This window comes from Sycon ciliatum, chromosome 3 (assembly GCF_964019385.1).
Source record: "Sycon ciliatum chromosome 3, ocSycCili1.1, whole genome shotgun sequence".
In the NCBI taxonomy this organism is placed as follows: domain Eukaryota; kingdom Metazoa; phylum Porifera; class Calcarea; order Leucosolenida; family Sycettidae; genus Sycon; species Sycon ciliatum.
In genome coordinates, this window is record NC_088645.1 from 34296533 (window position 1) to 34323768 (window position 27236).

General features: G+C 46.4%; 2 protein-coding genes across 2 annotated transcripts; one reads left to right on the forward strand and one right to left on the reverse strand.

The window, feature by feature from the left end:
- Window positions 1–1606: 1606 nt before the first annotated feature.
- Window positions 1607–7048, reverse strand: LOC135812698 (uncharacterized). Its single transcript, XM_065325968.1, has 3 exons — window positions 6730–7048; window positions 6289–6336; window positions 1607–2214 (listed from the first exon to the last, which is right to left on the reverse strand). Exons 1-3 carry the CDS (start codon window positions 6857–6859, stop codon window positions 1802–1804), a joined length of 591 nt encoding a protein of 196 aa, XP_065182040.1. The 5' UTR covers window positions 6860–7048; the 3' UTR covers window positions 1607–1801.
- Window positions 7049–13912: 6864 nt separating this feature from the next.
- On the forward strand, window positions 13913–25563 carry LOC135812043 (cyclin-dependent kinase-like 3). Its single transcript, XM_065325359.1, has 5 exons — window positions 13913–14989; window positions 18773–19321; window positions 21007–21114; window positions 22042–22137; window positions 24187–25563. The coding sequence occupies exons 1-5, from the start codon at window positions 14039–14041 to the stop codon at window positions 25006–25008; spliced, it is 2526 nt and encodes an 841-aa protein (XP_065181431.1). The 5' UTR covers window positions 13913–14038; the 3' UTR covers window positions 25009–25563.
- The last annotated feature ends 1673 nt before the right edge of the window (window positions 25564–27236 follow it).

Consider the following 27236-nt stretch of genomic DNA (forward strand, 5'->3'; position numbering starts at 1 on the left):
TGCGCTCAGCATACTGCAGCTTCTTCTTCCTCTCATGCTCAGCCAACAGTTTGGGTAGTAACGAATATTAAGCTGAATAAAGACAGATTGAAGTATTTGAAGAGTCCATTCAGAAAAGTTATTTCGTTGTCCATCACCACTTTACATTTCAATAAAACCTTCGTAACATGTCGCTTCAGGTGATTCTGTTCATTGCCATCTTAAAATTGTTGTCACCGCACCGCCTGTTCAAATCTTGCTATATTCAGAAATTCATAATTGTCCACTTGGTTCCCATCAACCGCTGACATGTTTTATCTAGCTGCAAAATCTGTATGCTCAAACATATGTAAAACAAGTAAGCGTTGCATGCCCTCGTGCACGATCAGTTGGACCTGAGGAGTTAATTTTATTGTATTACAATTTCTTAGGTACGTGCTTGCATCATCGCCATCAGTCGCTATGTTTCCTCACAGATGCATTAGATGAAAGAGATTGTGATTAACCCTCATTCCGGGTTGTGGGGTCCGAACGGACCCCAGGGTATGATTTTTGAAATATTTATACTTTGCTGCATCATATCTCCCTGAAACTGCATGTATTCCTCAACAACACAATAACTGAGATAAATAAATTGTCTGGGTTAGAGGTTCATGATGGATTTCACTTTTATTACGGAAAATGCGGGTGGGGTCCAAATGGACCCCAGTGATATAAAACACAGGGAAGTGCAACAATTGCGATAGTTTTGGTATTTTTCTACATGGTCACCGAATACAAGGATGGTACCCACTGAAGTATGAGGCTCTACAAGAAAATATTCGTCGATAGCCATAATCCCTCATTCCATGTTGACTTTTTTCCTACGTTCCCAGTATATTGGGGTCCTTTTGGACCCCAGGAACGTTTTGTGTGGTATTCTTGCAAGCTTGCAAAATAATCCCGACAAACTTCAGAGCTGTCAACAAATGCAGTGTGGTCAAAGCATTGGCCTATGGGAAGGTAACACAGCAAAAAAATACATAAAATGGAGAGTTTGCAAGAATACCACCCAAAACGTTCCTGGGGTCCAAAAGAACCCCAATGTACTGGGAACGTAGGAAAAAGTCAACATGGAATGAGCTAGGGTTAACCATTCCTACCTTCTACCTTCCTTGTGTGCAACGATAATGCTACAAACTGTTTTTTCGAGCGCTTGATACCACTCTAAGCGGGTACTAAAATGCAATAGTAAAAGCACGCAGGATTCTCATATTCAGCACTCAAAATGTATTCAATACACACGGTGAAAGCTGGCACTACATTGCACTACATGAACCGGTGTGTATCCTTCATACAGAGACACCCGCAGGTTAGAGCTAAGTTCTCATTCATCTCTATGCAGTAGAGCCTGGTGATAGAACAAAATACATTAACAGCATGAAGCAAATCAGGCACACCGATAAAGAAATCCCGTACTCTGATGAACCAATACGAAATGCAGAAAAACGTGTTCTTTTGTCATTGCACATAGTAGTCTGTTCGAGAATAAAACAATTCGGAACGACGCTTCACACAGCAGTGTTCCCCGAATGTTGGACAGTGTTTCCATAAGAGTAGTGCATTAAAAATTTGAATGCCAAAAAAAAAAAAAAAAAAAAAAAAAAAAAATGATATCTACGTATAAAATACATGTACTGATGTAGCTACAACAAAAATACAGACAATATCCTGAAACAGTTAGCTCAGGTTAAACAGCCAGGTGAGCACCTCCACCACAAACAAGCCAGAAATAACATTAGTATTGCTGAGGAGTGCATTTAAAACTGCTCCTGATTGGTGTTTAATTCGGCGGGGGCGTCGCATAGGAAAATTTATACATGTATCCGGAATTCGCCTTGCTTGCTTGCTCCTTCGAGCGGATGATGACGGGATAGCCATCGGTATCCTTTGTGGAACTGACGCAGACCACGGTCTCTTCGTAGGATAGACACTCCAGCGTATCACCATCGCTAATGTAAAACAATCCTGGCTTGCGTAGTGCCTTGGCTGGCGTTATGTTGGTCGCTGGATTTATCATTTCAATATCCCATGTCCATAGGTCGTCTTTGGTGGGCACAGTGGTGTTCGCCATGAAGATAGGCTCCTGATGATATTCGCCGCAATCTCTTTTCATGGCAGCCTGGAAGACAATATGAGTCTCGTCATTTGCAGAGTTAGTTGACACGCTGAACACTGCATCAATCGGGGGCGTCACTGAGGGAAGAGAAATAGGAAAAAAGATGGAATTGGCATCATACCATGTTCGTAAGTACTCACTTTCTTTTAGAACCAAAATGCCTACTTCAGTGGTCCCAGAATACATGGGACGCTTTGTTATGTCCCCTTGCTTGTAGGTGGGAACGAAACCCACGGGGTGCTCATGAAGGCAATCTGGGACGTTTCCTTGTCACAAGAACTCACTCAATGCTCCCCACGACTAAAGCAGACAGGCATTGTGGCATGTGGCTACATGTATGTGGTTGGGGAGACCCACCCGACCCGAGTTCTCGGAATTATAGCATACGAGCTCTATGACCCGGTCACCGTGATTGAGAAACAGGGGGGGGGGGGTAACAGGTTCAAGTCCTGCTTGGAAGCGGAAGGATTGTTTATCCGTGCTACGACCCACAGTAATTTGGGAACACGTGACCTGGCACGAGGGGGCACAGATGCAGCCAATGGCATTTTCTGTCATTGACCACTAAGGCGGGCATTATCTACTCAAGTCCCATCGCTTTAGGAGCTGAACCTGCTCCTTGATCATTGGGATGGCAGCGTTCCCATGGACGCGGACAATCGGCTGGAGGCCTAATGTCACGCGAACCTTGATTATATTTTAATTTTTTATAGTAGAATAACTATGGCAAAGGATTTACTTCCCACACTGGAGGTCGCGCGTTTCTGTTTTTTTTGTTTTGTTTTTTTATACGAGAGTCCACTATTTTCCCGAATATGTGCAAGAAGTGGTGGCGGGGCCAAGCTGCTCTGCCGACCTCAAAGATCTCGGCGTCTACGCAGACGAAGCGCGCCATAATGCAGTAAACCATGAGGAGGGGAGGAAGAGGGGAAATGAATAATAGTGAGAAAGGAGGACAATGTCAATGGGTAGATGGTCGTGAGAGAAGCAGATTGAAAGATAACGTCACATTGTGGTAAAGGGGAGAGGATGCTAGTGAGGCACTGATCTAAACCGTTTCATAGGGCGTCGGTGGCTGCTTGCCAGTTCAGGTGCAGCAGATACTTGTTGCATTCTCTGTAGACTTGATTTGACACTTGAGTGACTCACGACAGCCACCCAGATTTGTTTTGTTTTAAGTTCTATTTTTAATACATCGCAAACCAAACGGGCATTGATGCCCAATATCATGATGGCGATAGAATAAAAAGTGTGGCTCGATAAAGCTGCACTTGAGAGAATGAGAAAACAGTCAATAGGAAGTATATGGACCGGTAATTACAAGTCAAGTTCGAACGAATTAACAATCAGAGAGAAATAGGAAGAAGAGGATCTATGCCAGAGGGAGGTACTATTTGGCCATATTAACCGTAGAAAAACACTTTCAGCAATCTTTTATACGGGGTTGGACGACGAGTGGACGTGTGTTCCTGTGGCAAGGTGTTCCAAAGCTTCACGGCGAAACCAATGGTCGGCTGTCGCCAGATGTTCGCCGAGTTAGCGGAACAACATAATTATTTGAGCCCCAGGCTGAGAAAAGGGTGCTATTGGCAGTTTTGGTCAAATTGAGTTAGATAGCACACCTAAAACTCAAATTCTCACTGATTCATGTGCAGAAAACCGTGTTGAAAAATCTCGAAGACAAGTATCACAAAGTTACGGCCACAGATGTGAAGGCAACTTTACGGAGCGAAGGTCCGTACCCTGCTTTCAAGTGCCCTTTTCTCAGTTGTGCGCATGAGGCCAATAGCACCCTTTTCTCAGCCTGAGGCTCATTTGCAATTGTCATTGCCACGGGTTTTACTGGGAGGTTGAGGGCTACTCTATCTTTCAGAGGAGGGCTGATGCTGCTGGTGTGGACACGGTGCATAAGGAAACGGAGTTTGCATTTGGCAAGTTCAATTACAGGGGTCAGGGAAAGGCGAGTGTATATAGGAGTGGTATGGGACGGGAAGGGCAGATTGGCTACGCAGCGAACACATCGCTAGTCTAGGACAGTGAGCTGGTGCCGCTGCCGAGCCGTGAGTGCAGAGAAGAACGCGTTTGATCCATAAAGCATGTCAGGAAGTATAAGGGCAGAATAGAAGAGGAGCGACTGGCGTTCAGATGAGATAGCGACGGGCAGATGGTTCTCAGGGTGGTAAGCTTCTGGGAACTTTTACGTACTATGCTGGAGACCTGCGCGTCCCACCGAAGACAGGAATCGATCTGTAGGCCCAGAAAGCGAGCAGTGGTGGTCTGGGTGAGAGGCGTCCCGTTGCAGTTAACGTTGAGTTCCAGGGTACTACGGCGTGATGCCTCAATGGCTAAGACCTGCGTCTTGTCGGGGTTTAAAACCAGGCCTTTCCCGTGTAGGTAGTCAGCCAAGTTTGACACAGCAACTGATAACACTTGATTTAGGGTTGCTACGGATCTGCTTGCGGTGTCGAGAAGGATGTCATCCGCAAACAGCTGGGAGTGTGCTGGGCTGGTGACGCTATGGACATCCATGGTACAGTATAAATAGTGAAAACAGCAAAGGACCCAGTACACTACCCTGAGGGATTCCACACTCGCATGCAGTTAGGCCCGAGCACTGCCCACTCGCCAGAACTACTCTCTGTCGACGATCCGTGAAGTAGCTCGCAAACCAACGCAATGCAGTCGAAGATACACCCAAAGCAAACAAATCTTGGATCATGAGCTGGTGCCGTACTTTATCGAGTGCCTTGCTCATGTCCACTAGTACTGCGCCAGTATGTAGGTGGTGGTCTGCGGACGAAAGATAGCGGTCCATGGCCAAGGTCATGGCATCTTCCGTGGAGTGTAGTAGCCGGTAGATCAAACAAGATTCCATTGAACCGTCATCCTGCTCAGTACACAGTTTTTTTTCGGGGAATTAACCCCTCGTCAGTTTGAGCTTGAGTAGGCTAAGGAAGATTATACCTGAAGAGCATCATTAATTTATAATAATTATAGTGCCCCCCCCCCCCAGGTCCAGACATCACCAAGGATACAAACCTTCAGAAACTCTCCGTTTCCAGAGCGACAAACACCTTGTGAACAGCAGATAGCAGAGTGAGTCACTGTCGCTCCTGGATGGTGACTGGAGAGAACAGACGTTGAGGCACTCCGTCATTTGCAACGCAGTCACGTCCAAACCAATTATTACTGAGTTAGTCGCAATGCCATGCTTCGAACAACAGGTATAATTGTAGCGACTTCGGTAATAGTTTTGTAGCAACGCATGTACCCACACTAATTAGGATCGCCTTTTTAGTATAACAAACTAGAGCGACACTGACTCACGCTGCTATCTGGTGTTCACAAGGTGTTTTGTCGCGCTGGAAACGGACTGTCTCTGTAAGTTTGTATCCCTGGTGATGTTTGTGCCTGCAGAGCAATATATAAGCGGTGCTCTTCAGGTACAATCTTCTTCCGCCAACTCAAGCTCAACAGATGAGGGGTGAGTTCCCCGAAACATTGTGTATTGAGCATTGAGTGGTGCTTTCTTGCAGGTAAGCCGAGTGGACGACTCGATGGACTTCACATGTGCTCAGGATGGCAGTCGTGAGTAAGGTGAGAAGTGAGAATTCAAGTCGGCAGGAATAGCGCAAGCTCAAACGTGAGGAGCAACACACAATTCCCTCAGTATCGCTGAAGTCGCACCAACCTCTTCATAAAAAACTAGAGTTAAAATTTTCATCTGCCATATTTATACCTTAGACTCTACATGTATTAGGGGCGTTTGTCTCATTCCATTGCTATCACTAGAATACCACGAATTTCTCCCCACTGTTGAAGTCTTAATGACACACTGGTATTCGTACTTCAAAGTAGCATGGTAGCATGTTTACGGGTCATGTGAAGCGCTAGCAACGGTTTGAACTCATTGTACTGGGAAAACCCGAGCTTCCTTTTGGTCACGAGCCCTGTTTTGCCATGGAGCTGATAAAGAAATACAACATGATCTAAACGGAAAGCAATCGATTTTGCACCTTTGCTTCTGGGGATTTCATGCTGGGCCGTTGTTGAGCGTTTGCCCTCAGTGTACATAATCTCCAATGACTGGCTAAAACAAGCTCAATATTGCAACCCGCCAGGACGTTGAGTAAATATTAACTTAATTTCACCTGCGTAGGCCTTGGCGTAGAGCTTGTACACTTCACCCACCTTGGTTCCTGGAAACATAGTGCATGTAAAAATATATCAGAAACAATTATATCAGATGTATTATATACATAATAGTACTTTCCCATGACTTCACATACTGTAGTGCAGCCATTTACACCACACCTTAGTGCATCGATGGGGCTTAATTGATTTTTGATACAGTCATGTAGCTTCAAACGATATTTGACCATGTTCCATTCTCAGGTTGACCATCCCATGATAGGTTATTGAATATCTATAATCGACGACGACTGCAGCATCGTGCCGGAATTCATAGAAGCCTATTGTTTTGGAGAATCAGCTTCCGTCATTGTGAATGCAAAACGTATTCAACCTAGGCTACACTTCATAAGATCGACGTATTATGAACGTTTGGTCCCATGCTGTTCCCATTGACTTACGTGTTACGTATAGTGTAGTGTTCTTCTCCTTGGTCACCAGCTCTGTCGTCAGATACCTGTACACTGGCTTCTTCACAATGCCACAGGAGCCGGGACCACACGAGCGGTGGCATTGGTGGGCGTCTGCCATTCTAATCGAACTAACCACTTCACAGGTCTGAATCCGTCGGCGTCTTAATACAGCTACCTCATTCAAATCAAACAAGCGTGGCTCTGAGTCGGTATTGACAAGCACAGTGTGCTATAAAGAACAGATCTCCTTGGGATACAGAGTTGGGCGTGGCGCAAACATCAGAATCGTGCTGGATTCGCTGAAATGAATTCAGTGCAATGCAGGCTGGCTGGGTTAGAAACTATAAGATTCCAAGCTAGGACTGCTAGCCAAGTAAGTAATTAGTTGTAGATCGGCACAGTGCCAGTATTGAGTGGTGGCATTTTCGACAGCTGACAGAATGTTCGTGCAGCATTATATCACGTGATGGCTTTGCCCTGGATTGTCAGCAGAAATCGATGTCGCGTGCATCACTGCTGTGAAGGGAACCCAAACGTGCGGACGACCTGCTGATCATCTTAACCTTTGCCACAGGTGCAGGTGAATTCCGAAGAAATTTAGCGAAGACTTTCCCCTGCATTTGCCTCCTGTTGTCATATTCTCCCGCCGTCCTGACCCTTGAGTCCGAATCATGCATGACGGATTTGATCTGCTACATGAAACAGTCGACCATCCACAGATTGATCAGACACGTGATGGATGTCGTAAAGCTGCCAATGAACTTGGAAGGTCTGCACAAACATTGCCGACAAGTCTAGGTGTACAAGCATTTGAAAAGAATTGTGACCCACCGCGTCAAGCATTGCATACTGGTTCAGTTCATCGTTCGCCCGCCGCCTTGCAGCAGGACTTTTGCCAGCACCCTCGTGACGTTGCAGATATGTGGCTTGATTATTGTAGTTGACGTTGATTTAGTGACTTTGGCAAGTTTGAGTCGTGTCAAGAAGTCAGGTAGGATTCAGTACTAGGCAGTAGTGGAACGTGAGTGGTAGTCTTTGCCGATTCTTGAGGGTATCCTGGATTCGGTTTGCAGCGCTGTGGAAATGGCTTGCTGTGGACGTCCCAGCACTGGATGTTGTATCAAAGGGACGACCTCGTAGCACGCCCTAAACCTAAAAGAATTCAAAAATTGACTTGGGCCTGTGGGAGTCTGTGAGACAACGCCCACTCGTGCCCCTGTGACAGATTCCAGGGCCACGTTTAGGGGCCCTATCCCACCACCCATGGCTGCTTCTGGACTTATTTTAGGTTTGGATCCCGCGCACGGACAGAATGGGCAAGAAAAATGTGAAAAAAATTGTAAATGCATTAATTTGGCTCCTGGGTGACTCGCACACCGTGGCACTATGCCGGAAATTTGAGTTTTTCCGGCCTGGAAAGCCTGTCAGTGAGGCGCAAGAACTTTTAAATCATGTCCAGAGGGCCAGCATAGTGGCATGAGTGTGTGGTGAAAATTTCACTCAAATCCACTGAGAGACACCAAAGTTACGGTCAATTGAATGCCATATGAAATTTACGACCAGGCTGCTACCTTACTACCCAAAAATTCGCTGAAAAATCGAATCTGTAAATTCATATTGAGCGCTACGTCAGTTGAAAGAGCATGCATAGCTGCAACTTCTCTGAAAATTGTGTCCCTATCTGACCAGCCGTTCAAGAGTTATGGCCGAAAATGTGCCCTTGCAAGGAAAGATTGTTTTGTTGCATGTTGTCATTTGTTGGCAGCACTGTATTTGAATGTGAGCAGACCGTGCGCAACTTGTCGTATTATGGAAACACGCGAAAGTGTGCAGAATTTTGCCCCAAGTCCAAAAAAGTCCAAAAAATCACGTTAAAAACCACGTATTGGGCTGCACGGCGGCGGGCGAAGCCCGCCGCCGTGCAGCAGGACTTTTGCCAGCACCCTCGTGACGTTGCAGATATGTGGCTTGATTATTGTAGTTGACGTTGATTTAGTTGACTTTGGCAAGTTTGAGTCGTGTCAAGAAGTCAGGTAGGATTCAGTACTAGGCAGTAGTGAAACGTGAGTGGCAGTCTTTGCCGGTTTCTGAGGGCATCCTGGATTTGGTGTGCAGCGCTGTGGAAATGGCTTGCTGTGGAGGTCCCAGCACTGGATGTTGTATCAAAGGTACGACCTCGTAGCACGTGCTAAACCTAAAAAAATTCAAAAATTGACTTGGGTCTGTGGGAGTCCGTGAGAGAACGCCCACTCCTTCCGTTGTGACAGATTCCAGGGCCACGTTGAGGGGCCCTACCCCATCACCCATGGCTGCTTCTGGACTTGTTCTAGATTTGAGTCCCGCGCACGAACAGAATGAGCACGAAAATGTGAAATAATTGTAAATGCATTTGTTTGGCTCGTGGGTGGCTCGCACACCGTGGCACTATGCCGGAAATTTGAGTTTTTCCGGCCTGGTAAGCCTGTCAGTGAGGCGCAAGAACTTGTAAATCATGTCCTGAGGGCCAGCATAGTGGCAGGAGTGTGTGGTGAAAATTTCACTCAAATCCATTGAGAGACACCAAAGTTGCGTTCAATTGAATGCCATATGAAATTTACGACCAGGCTGCTACTTATAAAAAAGTTCTTGCGCCTCACTGACAGTCTTTCCAGGCCGGAAAATCTCAAAATTCCAGCATAGTGCCACGTTGTGCGAGTAAGCCTGGGCGGATAATGCTAGTTATTTTGCGGTATAATGGCAATGTCAGAAACACTGTATCATATTGCTACTTATATAGCTGCTACGGTTCCTCTGTAATGCCAGCAATTCAGCAGTAGTAAGTATGGAAAAATGGCTTGGTTTGGGCAGTATTGTGCACGTTTCATAGTTCTATGTAGACGGCATGGAAATTGTTAGAAAATCATGATCATACTGCTAATTTTATGCTGCTATTGGCGAGTAGATTCTGATCTACCCCCACCCCACCCCACCCCCTCCAAACCAAAGTGGTCAAGGACCAAAATTCCCATCAGTCTTTGCATCAATGTTTCCCTTGTGCCAGGCTACGAGTTTCCAACTAACTTTGGGTCTGAAGACAGCTGGAAAATGCTAGCACTTCCAACAGATAACAGTAGTACCTGGTCCAACCCGAATAAGAAGCGACAAATTATGAATGAAGAGAAGAAGATGAGTAGAAATAGGCGCACAATTTTAAATGTGCTTGGTTGATGCTCAGTTGGTGAAAAGGAGGTGTGCGTGTGGTGATGGTGGTTGAGGTTGGTGGTGGGGGAGGGGTGCAGGGTAATGTACCAACGTTACATCAAAAGAAAATGTTGAAAAGAATGAATTCGTATTTTCCATGATGTTTTGATAAGATAAAATAGCTCATATAAATTGGAAACTAGGGTATTGAGCCCATAATAAAGGTAGAAAGGAAAAACGACATATGGAAACGAGTTAAGAGTAACTCTCCACCACTGTAACTAGATACTACAGTCAGAAAGTGCAACAACTGGGCACAAAACTGACCGAGTACTGAGACATTCGACGTCCTGACACTTAGCTTCAACACATCTCCGTAGCGCTAACCGACAGCCTTCCAACTCGGAAGGTTCAAGGTTACGGAGAGACCAAAGAGGGGAAGGTAAGCGCAACGAAAATGAGCATAAGCCACAGTCCCAACGGAACAAAGAATGTCGATTGTTAATGTACGTTGACGAGACCAGTAGGGTACTTGACAAAGCGGTCTAACTACAATTCGAGGCAGCAAAGCAGCACACCACCCAATTTGGGTGGCTCAGAAATATCAAAGATAAGTACAGAAGGGGGAAGCTTTGCGAAAACGAATTGTACAAGCCGAACGCCAAACTCTGTCAATTTTGTGCCTAGTTGTTGCACTCTCCGAATGTATCTAGTATCTAGTTACAGTGGTGGAGAGTTACTCTTAACTCATTTCCATAATTAAGTCCTTTTGCCTTTCATATAGATTTGTCGCTGAAACGCGTAAAGAAAGAAAACCTCGCAATGAGTAATGAAGGGAATGGATGAGAAAAGATATGAGTGATGGAGGAAAACTAAGGAGAAAGGAAAGAAAAGAGGCACAGGGGGGGGGGGGGAGAAGAAGAAAAACTGAAGTACATTGTAAGTCATCGAAAGCATGCAAGCCAGATTCCTTCTCTCAGTTTGTTATCTATAGTCTTCATGACTGTACTGCAACTTCATCCTGTACAGGAACATACATGTATAGCCATTGGAGGACTATGCTCGGCCAATCGTCAAAATTAATTATGCTTTTGATTATGCCACAATTATGCCAACAAATATGCTGAATCATGCTGGATTATGCTCGGTTCCACTATGTATTCACGCTGCACATAGAGGATTGAGAAACCACGCATACACACACGCGGCCCCAGGGATTTCTGACAAAGCTGTATTATGCCCTACAGTCCATTTCAAAACTATAGACGCGTAGGGTTTTTGAAATATTTCAAATTTGGCTGGAACTTTTTGAGAATAGTTTTCGGAATATTGCTCAGGACCGCTCCACAATTACTCTCATATAGTTTCTAAACGATTGGATAACAGACGCCCAATTGGAAAAAATTATGCACAAAGTGATCACAGATTTTATGTGGTATACATGTAGATGCTGGCATAACGGTTTTTGCCTTGGTACGCGTCTATGTTTTGAAATGGACTGTAAGCATAATTTTTGTCTAAACCGAAAGATTATGCCGACCTTACACGTTGGAATCCGTATATTATGCCGGAGGACAAAGCTGTATTATGCCCTGAGCATAATTTTTGTCTAAACCGAAAGATTATGCCGACCTTACACGTTGGAATCCGTATATTATGCCGGAGGACAAAGCTGTATTATGCCCTGAGCATAATTTTTGTCTAAACCGAAAGATTATGCCGACCTTCCACGTTGGAATCCGTATAATTATTATGCCGGAGCATAATGTTTTGACGAAATCCCAAGATTATGCCAAATATTATGCCGGCATAATCCGCCAAGAGCTATACATGTATGTTAAGCAGCAACAACACACAGAAGCGCTGACATCGTGTTTTTTTGCTGGAAAACAGTGTAATCCAGGTGTTCATCACCATACATGTACATGTACATGTCTGACTGCCCGAGTGTCATGCTCCTACAGAAACAGCAAGTCCCAATGCTTCACCATGCTTCCCAAAGCTCAATCCTCCCCTGGCAATGTCATTGAGCCTAAATGCATAGAGACGGTTTACCAACCACAATATTAATACTGATGGCACTTGGGTCTTTTTGCCTCCGTGTTGTGACCTGCATTTGGAGTTAAAAACTTGTCAGCACCTTTTAGGTTCAGCCTGGTCCCATACCACCATAGCTCAGTGATTAGAGCATTGCTCATGACAAGCAAGGTCCCGGGTTCGATTCCTGGTGGACCTTGCGATCGTTTCTCTTTTCACGTTTTCAGGCAGTTCACTTCCCCGACTAGCCCTTTCCCAAAGGTGCTCGCCCTTTTTTTCGTCCTTTTTGGCCCTTTTGGAAAAGCCCGTTTCTTTCGCCCTTTATTGCGTTTTTTGGTGAATATCTCCCTTTTTGAGCTTTTTTAGCTGAAAAAGTGCTAAAATCTGTTTGTATATCATGCTCATGCATGCGATCACAGTTTCCCAGTGCTCCATGGAAAGTAAAGTGTCATGTTTGGTGCGGCCAAGCTTGGCCGTTAATGTTCTAGGTGTAATATACTGCTGTTATTTGTTATCACTTTGTCCTTCCTTCTTTCTTTCTCTTCTTTGTTCATTTTCCAGTTGCAAGTTTAGTGTTAGTACACACATTCGTTATTGCTCTCGCTTTCATTGTTAAAATTCACACTTGTAAATTTCAATGCTGTTGTTCTTAGTGTTATTTCTCTAACTTAGATTTTCTATAATAGTTCAATTTTGTTTTCAGTGTCCTTTAGTACAACGAAGATTCCTGATTAGTGTTGTACGAAAACTTGTTTGAATCCCTTTTTTTCTCTACACAATTTCTTCACATTTTCATCGTTTTATTGCACATTGTTTCCACAGTTTTACATTACATGAATACAGTGTACAGAAATGTCGATCCAGCTTGTATTACTGATTGCGGTTATCAAATTGTTGTCTCCTCGCCGTTTGTTCAAACATGTATCTGTACTGTCACTACTGGTATTTTTTTAGAACACGGTATTGGTATTGCAATATCCAGGATATTGTATTCGGTAATAGCACTTTTTATCCACTATTGTACATGTACATGTACATGTACATGTACATGTACATGTACATGTACATGTATCCAATGTATGTTCGATCCATAGTATGCAATATCCATGGTATGTTACATGTATAGTGTACATGCACATGTAATGATGTACATGTACATGTACATGTATATCCATAGTTTGTTTTATGCAGGGTACACTACACTGTACTGGACTGGTGGGTACAGGATCTGGATTAATTTGCTCTCATTTCCCTGATTTTGCTGGTTTTCGACAATTTCGGCCGCTTTCTCTGTTTTTGCATCTTTTGCAAGTTTTGGAGTATTTTGACATATTTTGCGCATTTTGTTCTTTCTCTTTCAGAATACTAGTATAGTAGTACATATAGTAGTACATGCCGAAAGTACAGGTTATTGAGTTACCCTAAGATTACTAGCCGAGGACTCTTGCGCTGCAGCGCGCTGGTCGTATCCATGGTATCGGATCAACATGACACTGCAACAGTGCAAGCAACAAAGCAGTCATGTAGTTACTTTCTGTAGGCGCTGAGCTCATGAGGGCTCAGGCCCCGGTCATTTGACTGGATTTTCATGTCATCAGTACTACATCACGTAATTTACATGTACTGTCGCGGACATGGAAATCCAGTCGATTGACAGGGGCCGGCGCCCTCAGCGTGTACAGAATGTAAGTCGTTGCATGCATGCAGTGCACAATCATGTTGATCCTATGCGACCGGCAGCAGCAGCGCATTATAAACATGATGCTACGACTGTATGGCCAGCGCCCTGGGCCGCTAGACGTGCGACCGGATTTCCATATCCACGACAGTTGTCTTTGTTTCGCCTGTACTGGCTGTAGACCTACTGTAGTACCGGTACCTGATCAGATACAGATCAGCGACGCGAGCTAGGTCGCCGAACACTACAGTATCAATTATTTTCTATCGGGGAGGGCTAGGGCTCTTACGTACGACTTCCTGGTGTCTAGTCACCGGGAGGGATTATTGTTTGATATTTTCCAATCGCTCAACACGAACTGTCTAGACTGAAGTGTGAGTATCGTGTACAAAGTCGTTCGTGATGAATCGCGACGCTCAGGCGTTGCTGGATGACCTAGGGCTAACACACCAGCATATCACGTTCCTAGGTGACGTTCAGGTGAGAGACGAAGACGAAATCGGCAGAGGATCAGATGCTGTTGTCTACAAGGTCAACTGGCAAGGTATCGATATCGCTCTCAAAGTTTTACATCCTGTGTTGGTTGAGCCAGGTGTACAGGATAGAGAGCGTAAGATCAGAGCGTTTGGCCAAGAGTTGTTTCGTCTTAGCAGGGTGCATCACCCGAACCTGTGTCAACTGATAGGATTAGCTCGGGTAAGGGGAAATGCTGCGTTGGCCCTGGAGTTATTGTCGGCGTCTCTAGAAGAGGTTAGCATTGGAGATGGCAGAGAAGATGCTCCTAAGCTCGTGTCGTATCTCTGCGACGCTAGTGCAGGACTTCGCTATCTGCATTCATTCGCAATCATTCACCGCGATCTAGCGCCCAAGAACGTGCTTGTGAAAAATGGCACGGCCAAAGTCAGTGATTTCGGCGTTGCTAAATTTGTGCGCTTGACCTCACCTCGACAACAACAGCACCAAGTCCAATCGGCCATGGACATGACTCGCTGCCCAGGTACACTGCCGTTCATGCCACCTGAGGCGTTGACTGAGGCTCCGGATTACGATCGTCCATTGGACGTGTTTTCGCTAGGTGTAATGATGCTGAGCGTTCTAACAGGAGTAATGCCTGGCATCGAGTTGATCACAGCGCCACATTTCGTCGTCGTGCGGGAACGTGGCCAACAAGTCGAAGAAGTGATTCCGGAGACAACACGCAGAGCACGCTACCTAGCACGCTTGCCAGATGGACATCCATTGAAGCCATTGATACACCGCTGCCTCTCTAACCGTCCTGGGGACCGACCGTCAGCCGAGCAAATGCACGAAGAGATCAAACGTTTCCTGGCCATGTTCAACAGTATCTTGCCGGTGAGTATTTTTATTTTTGGAACGTATCGTCCCTGAGCCTGAGGGTATTACAACTACGGTAGACCGGTAACCATGGTAACCTCAAACCAATCACTCCCCCATACACATAGTTGTACTGTACAGACGCACTCACACTGACTGTCCACACAATAAGGCTGCGTTTACACGGAGGCGAAATGAAACGGAACGAAACGAAACGGAAAGAAAACGGGCTGACCTCGAATCGTTTTCAAACCGTTTACACGAGAACGGCAAATCGTTTTGAACCGTTTACACGAAAAGGGAAAACAGGCTGGAGTTAGCACGCGCTGGCTTGGCGCAAGGGCGGGAAGTAACACGTTAGTTTGAGTTGGTACGTGCTGGTGGTCGCAAGGGTTGGGTATTTCCCGAGAAATATACTCCAGCGCGGAATGGTTTCAATGACTGCGCTCCGTCTCCAATTGTTTTCACTATTTGCACGGTTTACACGAGAACGAAAAACGTTTTGAAAACGTTTCAAAACACTTTGAAGTGCGTTTCCATTTCGTTCCGTTTAGGTATCGTTTTCGGGCGTTGTCGTGTAAACGATAGTAGTAAATGCAACGATTTCGTTCCGTTTAGGTCGTACTTCGTTGTCGTGTAAACGCAAATTGTTTTCAATCGTTGTCGTGTAAACGCAGCCTAATAATAATGATGAGTGTTTGTGTACGCACCCACTCACACTGTCAAAGGGGAAGTCCGGTGGAAAAGTTAAACTTCAGGGTCCGTAGAGTTTCGGGCGCTGAGTCGAATGGTGTCGGTCCCACGTGTCTCCGACAAAGCGTTCTTGAGATATTTCCGTTTGAAAAACTGAGTTTCGGGGGCTGCGCCGTAACGTCATGCGGCCGCGCCACACCCTCCGCAACGTCATAGCGTGCAGCTAGGTCGATTCAATGGAGTGCGTGAAAGCAATAGGGTCAATGCTATTTCGAATGATTTGGCGACCGATGGTAGGTCGTGCAAGCGACCCTGAGGCTGAAGACGTAACGCTATGTGCATGTGAGAGTGAGGATGCAGCCATGGCTGACCTTCAAGAGTTCGGTCTGGGGCCGGGAACCTCGGTATTCTGCTGAAGAAGTGGCCGCTCGGGCCGATCAAGAGTGAGCGCTGCTGCGTTTCCGTCTGATGAAGAAGCAGCAGCTACTGCAGACAAGGTTGATATAGTTATTAGGTCTCTGGAGAGCAGAGTCGCCAAAATGGAGAAGAGATATGCGAGTGCTCTAAATGTTATTCCATACCGATTCGCTTGGACTCCAGTAGCCTGCCCCATGGTGATGTTTTGGTGCGAACTTGGCACTAGTATTTCGGACTGCTCGATTGGAGAACAGTGCAGGCTCTTTGAACCACGGGCACGACTCTTCGATTCAAGGCTCGCAACAATACGGGATGTGAAAGTTTTAGGTCCGGGAGCTGTTCGCTGTTTTGTCACTTGTCACGGATGTGCACTCATCGCTGTAGCGTAAAATAATGAAGCTGGACTATTCCATGTGGAAAACTAGAATTTTCTTTTTCAAAGCACAACCACCTGCACCGGCAAGGAGAAACCCTGTGCTCTCACATTAGCGCAACTTTAACCGCGCACCACACATTAGCGCATCCAAATGGCACTTGTCCATAAATCGCGCAGGCTCATTGGAGCATCACTTTTGAGAGCATGTCCCAATGTAGCGCAACTTTTTTGATGTTTCACTAAGTGCAGCGCTACTCTTGAGGCAGTACGCTAAACACCGCGCTTTATCACGTTTTATAATTCTGTGGTTCATTCTATGGAGGTCATTCTTTGCCGGACAATCCTTCAAAGTTACTGTGGCTCTACCATGCAAAACAACAAAAGGTGGGGAAGGAGCTTCGTGCAACGGCTATCTATAGAATGGACAAACGGAAGAGAGACGGGACCATCACGTGGCGGTGTGCTGAAGCTGCTTGCAGAGGGAGGCTAATGACAACGGACGTGTTGCTGCAAGACAAAGAAGACTCGTCCCTGGAAGAAGTGGGAGAGCACCATCACCCTCCAAATCCTGAGGCAACTCAAGTCCGTGGGATAGTGACAAGAATGAAACAAAGAGCCAGACAGGAATCCCTTTCTATTCCTTCTATTTACCGGGAAGAGACAGCGAACATCGCCCCAAATGTTGCCGCCGCCATTCCGTCCTTTCATTTACAACACCGAAACGCACGTTATAATTCCCAGACTACATGACTGTACATACGGCTGGTACGAGTGTAGTACATGACAAGCCCATGCCTTAACTACCGTATTTCCCGGGGTATAAGCCGCCCTTTTTTTCGCTAAAAATCGGACCAAAATCGCCCCTGCGGCTTATACACCGAATATGCTTGCGCGAATGAATGCTTAGCATACATCAGTATGCATGCTGACGTCATGTGACATGTCATTCGACTCAGCTTCGCGCCTGTGTTGCTATCCCGGCACTTTTACTAGTTTTAGTGCGCGGGCTACACCATACGGTACGCGTATACGGGGACTCTATTTTTCATAATCTGATCTAACATGCTATTTAGCTCCATGACCATAATAAATTTGTAGAAAGGCCATTTTGTCAATGAGTGTGAAAAATCTTGGTTTGTGGGTGCGGCTTATACTCCGAATACCAACTTTTAGTCAATATTTTGCCTCAAAAAGGGGGGTGCGGCTTATACCCCGGTGCGGCTTATACCCCGGAAAATACGGTAGTTCTTTTGAGTCTTGTGACTCGAGTCTTGTTGTAGCTACCCCAGCACGGCAGTGCGGGAGTAGTTCCGTGTGTGATGAGTTTGTTGACTACACTACAGCTAGCATGCACGCAGCGCAGAGCTAGAGGCCAGTGCAGTACGGAGGGAAACGTCCAATTCGGAAACGGCTAAAATACGGGATAACCTCGAGGTTTGCCGAGATGAAAATCACAGGGTAGATAGTGTTTGTAACACTGAATTGAATGGTCTTGGTCCGAATATGCTGCGACGAACGGTTGCCCAATCGACCGCGCTCCGAATATGGCCATTTTGTACACAACTAGATGGTGTGGCTGCACGCTGTGACGTCATCACCTGGATCTGGGTGATGCACGATCAAATTCGCACATGTTCGTTTGGGCGTATCTGACGAACCATAGACCGCAGCCTCCTCGGACAAAGACCATTCGACTCAGCGCCCCGAACTCTACGGACTCTGAAATTTAAATTTTCACCGGACTTCCCCTTTAGTGATACGAGTGTTCCTGAACTACTCGCATTACGCTCACATACTTGTACATTATTACAAAGCAGCGAATGCAAGTCATCACTGCATGTATGTTGACACTGTTAGGAACTGTTGATGAGAAACAGTACAGTGAAACCTGTGTTTGCTGGATGCTGTACCAAGCGTAATCCTGTATTGATAAGACCATTTTTCATGCCCCAAAGTGCTGTGGACTGAACTTGCATGCCTGGATCAAGCGGAATACTGTCATATCAGGACAGTTTCCACTGCACCAAGGGAGTCTGGTCAGACACTTGAATAGTCTGACTGTGCAATTTTGTCTGTATGTTTGTCCATCTGCAGGTGTGTCAGTCTGTTTTTTGTGTCTCTGTCTGTGTGTGTGTGTTTGTGTTTGTGTGCATGCGTGTGTGTGTGTGTGTGTGTGTGTGTGTGTGTGTGTGTGTGTGTGTGTGTGTGTGTGTGTGTGTGTGTGTGTGTGCATGTGTGTGTGTGTGTGAGTGTGTATGGGTACGTGTGCCTTCCTGTGTCTCTGTCTATCTGATTGTTTTCTTCATGCTGTACAGAATCAGCCTAGCACTGCTGGTTCAGGGGTTACCAGGCAACTGGAGTCGATTTCACAGCAGCTAAGCCAGCAAGCTACATGCATTGCTGACATCACCGCACGCAGCTCTGCAGTAGAGGACCAACTCAGCACCATAACACAGCGTCTTGTCAACACTCAGCTGGAAACCACCGCCATCCGTAGCCAACTGCAGACTACGAACCAACAAGTGACCGTAATCAATGACCGCGTGCACCGCACCAGCCAACAGGTGACTGGCTTGCGCGACCGACAGGAGACTACACACCAACAAGTGACTGAGATCCGTGACCGACACGTGACTACGAACCAGCATGTGACTGAGATCCTTGACCGACAGGAGGCTATGCAGCAACAAGTGACTGAGATCCGTGACCGCCTGGAGACTACGACCGAACAAGTCACCAGCCTGCAAGGACATGTAGCACTAGTTGCCAGTCAACAGACAGACCGTGCATCCATCAGTGAGCAGATAGATGAGACCAGCAGCCGAGCAAATGATCAACTATCACAACATCGCTCTACACTGCAGGTATGAACGTGTGTAATTAATTCATTACCCTTTCAAAGGATAAGTCGGGGAAGTAAACTGCCTGAAAAGAGAAAAAAAATGCCAGATCCACCAGGACTTGAACTCAGGACCTTGCTTATCATGAGATTGACATGTCATTTTGGCCATGAGCTCAAATGGTTAGAGTACTGGTCATGACAAGCATGATCCTCAGACCTGGGTCTAAGTCCTCGCAGGTCTGGCATTTTTTCCGGCAGTTGACTGATCCTTTGAAAACTGAAGTTCTCCTAATCCTTTAAAAATTAATTACCTTTGTTTCTATAAGACAGTCACGTGCAACATCGTCATATTTTACGATTCCCTCAGCCGCTCTTGAACCTACCTGGCTCTGGTCCGGTTGCAAGAGTTGACCCAGTTGTTTTCTGTTTTTTTAATGTTTAAAGCAGCATTGGGTATTACGCTCCTCGGCTTTCGTCTTGTTGAGCACTCTCATTAGGCTGCTCTAGTGCTGCTGGATCATGCTATGCCCGCTATGCCCTCAATGCCCGCTACTTTTTGTAGTTTGAGCACTCTGGCGCTAGAGCGATGAGCTATCTTAATGTCTGTGGTGCCTCCTTTGCACCATGGCTGGTAGCCCGGCCTATTTAGCTCATAGCTGTACTGATGAGGCCTTTATGGCCGAGACAGCTTGCTGTCTACAGCATTGGGTAATGTTTAAAGCGCACGGTCCTGCTGATGAGGTGGGGTAACCGTGAGTGGGACAGAATACTAGGACAAACAGACAGAAGGGGGTAGGACAGGCAAAAGCAAGGTGCAGGTGAGGTGAGTCCAGCTAGTCCGACCAGAGTTCTCGGAGTCAGTACTGGATGCGCGCACCAGGAAGGGGTGAGGGCGGGTTGAGGTGGGAGAGGAATGTAGTACTAAAATAGCAGCATAAAGTAGAAAATCAAATGCAGGCGTAAGGCGTTTGTACAGTGTTATGGTTCTTAGTTGATCTTAGTTGCCGTCTGTGGCCCACAGCCAGTCCTCGAAGGTGCTTCCAGGAAGCTGCCTTGAAAGCAGGCAGACTGTTCAACGATTGTTCTTGCCGGATGAGAGCAGGGGGTAGGCAGTTCCATTCACCGATGAGGGCGAATGGGAAGGATCTCCTGATGTAATCTGGAGCACCTGGTGGAAGTGGGTTGATGAGCTGGTGCTGATAGACTGGTACGTCCTAACTTGCGTGTTCGTGGCGTATGAACCCTGGGGGCAGCTGGCGGGAGCATGGCTTCTAGTTGCTGTGGGCTCTACCCACACTGCAGCTTGAAAAAGAAGCAGAGGCCAGAGAGGGTGCGTCGGGCAGCAAGGCTCTGGAGCAGAGTACCTGGTCATATGATTGCCATCGCATTGCTATGGATTCGATCAAGTCGGGCGAGGTTGCTTGGAGCAGCAGATATCCAGACCAGGGCAGCGTACTCTAGCATAGAGAGGACAAAGCCATGGTACACTGTTTGGCGTCCTTTAGAGTCGAGAATTCGAGCTACACGGCGTAGGAGTCCAAGCCTCTGGCTGGCCCTAACTGCTGTACTTGCCGTTGAAACCAAGTACTTGTGTGCGCGTGTGTGTGCGTGCACGTGTGCGCATGCCTTTGTGACCATGCACCGGTGTGTGCATGTCAATGTGTGTGTGTGTGTGTGTACATGCTTATGTTTTTCTGTACCTTTCAGGCTCAGGGCAGTAGCAGCGACTCTGGACGACCTGCAATGGATAGTGGTAGAGTAAGACCAATTTCTAGTGCGGAATCCGGAGCCACCAGGACCACTCCAGCTTCCGGTGTAAGGAGAGATTAGTGCACAAACCCTGATGGGCTTTGATACCATGCATGGTGGAACAATCTTACTTCAATAAAACTCTGAAGACTGAATTTTTTGAAACAGGCAAAGACCCAGCTGCAACCCGTTGGGTTGGCTCAGGCCACCCCGACGAGCCGGCCAATTTTGTTGTAGCAGTAAAGCAATGTACGGTTAGCGCAGCTTAGTGAAAAGCGGTGAATTCACATCTCGCAAATCAAGAATCAGTACGGACTGAAATCCAAATGACAGTGTCCACATCCTTTATTGCTGAACCCACAAATAATTGTGATACAGATTATAAACCATTCGAGGTAGAAGAGAAAGCCATTAAAAAGAAAAGAAAAAAGAAAAAAAGGTTATAGTACCATGCCAGACGGCTATAATTAAGTCATGTACCAATTGTAGTACATGACGTAGTAGTCAAGCACCTACAGAATACTTTGCAGGATAATATTTAAATTGCCTAGCATGCCTACAGATCCGCAGAGCATGCCAATGTTAAATAGGCCAACAAATGAATACCGAAGGCGGTTACATGGACAGAAGGCGACATCGGTCGAGAAAAGATGGGCCTATCTAAATCTATATCTAAATGACAGTAGTGACAGCTGTGGGTGCCGTACACAACCGTTGCATACATACCAGGACGGGAAGGGTGTGGATTGTTGGGCAGTTTGGGGGCTACTTTTGTGTCAGTTTACGGCATGTAGGGTGTGGGTTGGTATTGGGGTTGTGTGGTGTAGGCTGGGCCGGCAGGTGCTGTGTTGCTTGCACGTCTATTTGCTGCTGTGTGTGTATATGTGTGTGTGTATATATATATATATGTGTGTGTGTGTGCTTGATGGCACGTGTGTGCATGATCGCTTCCAGGGCTACCCCGCTAACATTCTCCTTTGTTTACGTGTGTAGGTTGGTGAAAATTCTCGACAGCACTCTGCAGCACCTGCCGCACGTTCTCTGGCTCTCACACCAGAGAAGATTGAGCGTATCGCGAAGAAGAGAAAGGTATGATCAAAGATGTCTTGCTGTTGATCTTTCTCTTCCCAATCTTATAACTAGGGGTTGAACTATAATTATACGCATTGATTGTACTTGTATTCCTGTGACCACACCCCTACAAACTCACACTACTTGCTGTACCACCTTTCAGTATAGAGTGATCAACCACTTTCAGGTTTATGACGAGTACAGTCGTCACGCAGACCCGTCTTATCTGGGATATAATGAATGTGCTTGCCATGTACGTTTTGTCCAGTGCATACTGCAACACTGGATAGTGCTAGTGTTTCAAACCAACATGAATACTTTGAACGAGTAGTAAATAGTTTAATCTGTCACCGAGCGAATATTCTGTACCCTATACAACACACACGCACACACACACGCACGCTCACACACACACACACACACACACACACACACACACACACACACACACACACACACACACACACTGTACTTACTGTACTGGTTAACTGCCAAAATTGGTCACGTGGGTCTCCCCGGGAGAGGGGAGAGAGGAACTCAAAAGGAATCTTGGAAAGAGGACTCAAATGGCTATTGAACCACCCACCGGCCTATACCTCCTGAAATCCCCAAACTATGGGTGGACTTGCAAATGATCCCACTTCCTGGCTCATCACACCTCAGTGGGTGTGGGCAATGTGCAGAAAAAGGATTGACGGCATAAGGTTATCCGTCGAGGGATCCAACTGCAGTAACCCCTGTTTGAATTTGATGTCCATGTAAACAAATTTACTAAACTAATATTCAAATACAGCTGTACTGGGCCGCAGTGAATGTGCCCCGAACCCACGAGTGTACTTGACAGGGGACATTCAGCAGCTGCCTGTCAGTGTCAGCGATCCACGATGGCTCAAGAGAAGGTTGCTTCAACTCGGACAACTAATAATTGTTACTTGAAACATCTAAAATTTTATAGGACTTGTAGACCTAAGCTATGTGCTGCATTTGCATTCTCTCCGCCAAAGCGGAGCGTTGACGAACACAGTACCGGTACATGTATGTGTGACCGCTGCATCGTGTGTTCCGCGAAAGCGGCTGCGGCAGCTACGCTTTTTGCCTCCACAAAAGCGGTGCAAGCGTTTCATGTGTGACCGCAGCCTTAGGGCGCGTTCAGACTGGCGTAAAACGCAAGCGGAATGTGAAAGTTGTAAAGGTGAATCACTCACGTGACGTTCCCGCCAGCGTAAACACGGAAAAGGTTTCCCAACACTGTGCAGGCCGGTTGAATGCAGACCGAAAATCCCGCTCACTACATCCATGTTTCCTTTGTGCAAGGCCACGAGTTCCCAAGTAACTGTGGGTCGCAGCACGGCAGGAAAAAATCCTTCCGCTTCCAAGCAGGACTTGAACCTGGTATCCTCTGTTTCTCAACCGTGGTCTTAGACTATTCCACTATGCCTGCCTGCTGCCTGAGCCCGACACTGAAGAGAATTGTTGTGCTTAGGGAGTTAATATCAAGTCGGAGTATAACAGGGACAATGTTAGTGAAGCGAGCAGCCTCCGTGGCGTTCGGCAAATTATAGCGCCACAAAGACAATTACAAGGAAGAAAAGAGCTATCCGTAAATCCGAAATATTGAAATTGCTTCTACTGTGATCTACACAATTGCACTGATGCACTGAGTCACAATCCATAGACGGTATGGATGCACCGTGACTGTGAAAGATTAAGTCTCAAGCGAACCGTGACATGTTTTTCTCTTTCCATTACACCAAACTACCCATATGCCATACCGAGCTGCCGAGTACAAAATGCGAAACATCTGATAGCACCCTATTAGGTAGGGTTCACACATGTCCCCTGCACTTATGCGTGTTCACACATTTGAGTATTTCCAATATCACATTAAATTTGTTATTAGTTTATTGTAGATACTGATCTTCCTCATGTTCACTGCATCATTGTTCTGTACTTAGTGTGTGTGTGTGTGTGTGTGTGTGTGTGTGTGTGTGTGTGTGTGTGTGTGTGTGTGTGTGTGTGTGTGTGTGTGTGTGTGTGTGTGTGTGTGTGTGTGTGTGTCTTCTCCAGTGGATCGAAGTGTCAACCCCCAGTGATGATCATTTAAAACTCATCACGCACCAGAACACTCTCGTGGCCGTCTGGACGGAGGTGTTCGACAGCATTACAAGCATCCAGCAGACTACAGACATGCACCACTGGACTGAGCTTCCGCGTCCGCGTGGTTCGTTCCAATGCCCGTCCCTTGCAAGCAATGGTCAGGATTTGTACATGTATTGTCATGACAACCAAGATCAACCGTTTCTACTACAGTACGAGCAGAATGATAGGCAGTGGGTGAAAGTGGCAAAGGTGCCATGTGGCCAGCACAGAGGCTGTATTGTACATGCTACTGACACTAGTGTTAGTCTTCTAGGTGGTATCACCCCTAGGTTGGCTAGGCAAGCTGTCAAGCGTGTTAGCTGTTACACACTTCTTGACAAGCAGTGGAGATCCTCTGCTATCCCTTCCTGGCCTGCACCACATGCACTTCCATGTGACTGTGCAAAAGCATCGCTTGTAACCTGTGGTGGTTCACTCTACATCATTGGTGGTAGCACGGGGTGTTTCCTCCAGTACACTGACGATGGTCATTGGCAGGAGGTTCCAGAACCAGATGAGGTAGACCTGAAGAGCAGCTTGGCATGCTCACTGTCTGATGATAATCTAGTCATCACCGGCAGTACAGGATTCTGGCAATCTCCGTGTACTGTGTACAATGTACGTACGCGTTATGTCTATGATCTGCCCGGTGTAGAGTGCGTTACCCTTTCGTCACTAGCGCTACTCAATGGAGTACTAGTGCTCAGTACAGAAGGTGGCAGCCTCTACACCCTGGACATGAACATTTGAGCCGGTCGTGTGCAGCAAAGGACCACTGCTGTGCCATGTTCGTGTTCTGTACATTCTACTTCCAGTTTTGCTGATGATTGGATGGCATAACTGGATGTTTCCTTTGCAGACTTTCTCAACTTGACCCTGTACTCCATGTACATGTACATGGTGATACAGTAGACTAACTTCATGTTCCTGTACATATCCACACGTATACATTGACAATGTACAATGTAAGCGTAGAACTGGATTTCCTTGCCGCTGGTCCTGATGTTTATGAGTGCTATTTGTTTACTAACATTTATGCATTGCCTGTTGTACTAAGGATTGTATGATAACATTACTGGCTATTCATGGGACTGGATTGCGTCATTGCTTTTGCTGGATGATGTCATTCCTAAGTATTGTTAGCCTAAGGACTGGACGGTGTCAATGAACTGCTTTAATTTCCCCCTGTCGTGTATGCACGCTGATTTTTCTTTCCAAGTTTTAATACGTGTTTTTTCTTGCTTTTGCGATTTTTTCACTTTATGCGCGGTTCGTAGCATGACGATATAATACTGTGTGAAATGTGTAGCGAGCGTGTGTGGGTATTTCCCTGGGGAATGTCTTCTTGCACTTGAACTGGCAAGAACACGGTTCCGAGTTCTAGTGGTTACAATTCCTATCTCAGTAGCACTAGACTACAGCACCGTCGGTGGCCGAAGAACTGGGGGGTCAGCTCCCTAGCCTAGACCGTTCTTATTTTCATGTACTACAGTCGATGGGCAGTTAAGTCCTCGTGTATACATTGGTATGCTGTGCTTGTTGAAATTCTAGCCTGGCCGTTCTGCGGCGCTCCGTTCTTCGGCACTCCGTCCTTCGGCGCTCCGTGCTTCGGCGCTCCGTTCTTCGGCGCTCCGTTCTTCGGCGCTCCGTTCTTTGGCGCTCCGTTCTTCGGCGCTCCGTTCTTCGGCGCTCCGTTCCTCGGCGCTCCGTTCTTCGACGCTCCGTTCTTCGGCGCTCCGTTCTTCGGCGCTCCGTTCTTCGGCGCTCCGTTCTTCGGCGCTCCGTTCTTCGGCGCCCCGTTCTTCGGCGCCCCGTTCTTCGGCGCTCGGTTCTTCGGCGCTCGGTTCTTCGGCGCTCCGTTCTTCGGCGCTCCGTTCTTCTGCGCTCCGTTCTTCGGCGCTCCGTTCTTCGGCGCTCCGTTCTTCGGCGCTCCGTTTAGGCCTTGACAGATTATGCTAGCATAATTTTTCGCATAATTCCTACCAAAATCGAATCATCGCATAATTCGAGGCAAAATGCATACGAATCGCATAAAATTGGAATAATCTGCCGGTTCGCATCAAATTCCATACAGTTGTACATGTTCTACAAGTACAAGTACAAGTAAATGCACAAGGAAGTCGTACATGTAGGTTTACGACTCCCTTGATAACATGTCCAGTCCACTACAATCAGTGACGGCCGTAGCTGTAGGTCGGACGGTGCGTTGACCCCGTTGAACATTTGCTACTACAGTACAACACCCTCTACAAAAATAATTCCCCTGTTATTTTGCACAGAACCATTAAACATCAGCAGCATACATGTATGTGAGCACAATGCGGCATAATAATTATGATAACTTTTAGCCTAAAAATAGCATAATTCTGCAATTTTTTCAGCAATGCGAAAAGCATAATTTCACGAAAATATTAGCATAATCTGTCAAGGCGCTCCGTGCTTCAGCGCCCGACAGTACCGTAGTAATGTCATGTAGTTCTAGTGCTGAACAATTAGAACATGTGCATGTATAGTGAGTAGATGGTTGCTAGTGACAACGCATGACGAAGTCCTGAGAACGGAATTCTGTCAATGCTATGGGCTAGCTCCCAGGTACTGGAGTCTATGATGGATTGCAGAAAAACAGCTCATAGAACGACAGTTCACTGAATTCCTCTACATGTACCTTGAAAGGCGATTCACAGTACCACATTTCATAGAAAAGCATGCCTTATCGAAAGATACAATTCACCGAAATCACATTCATAGATAGTTTCCTACACCGAAAGAAATTTTCACAGCTGGCTCTTTGACCAAATGATCAGTTCACAAAATAAAACCTCGGCATGAATAATCCAACACTGTTGCTCCGAATTTTAATTTCTCGTGATTGCATGATGCCACGCATAAAAATGGGAAATAAATGAAACAAATGTTGAAATAAAACGACGTTCAGTATCATTGTATAACATTTATGCCGCAATGTTTTACGCATGTCC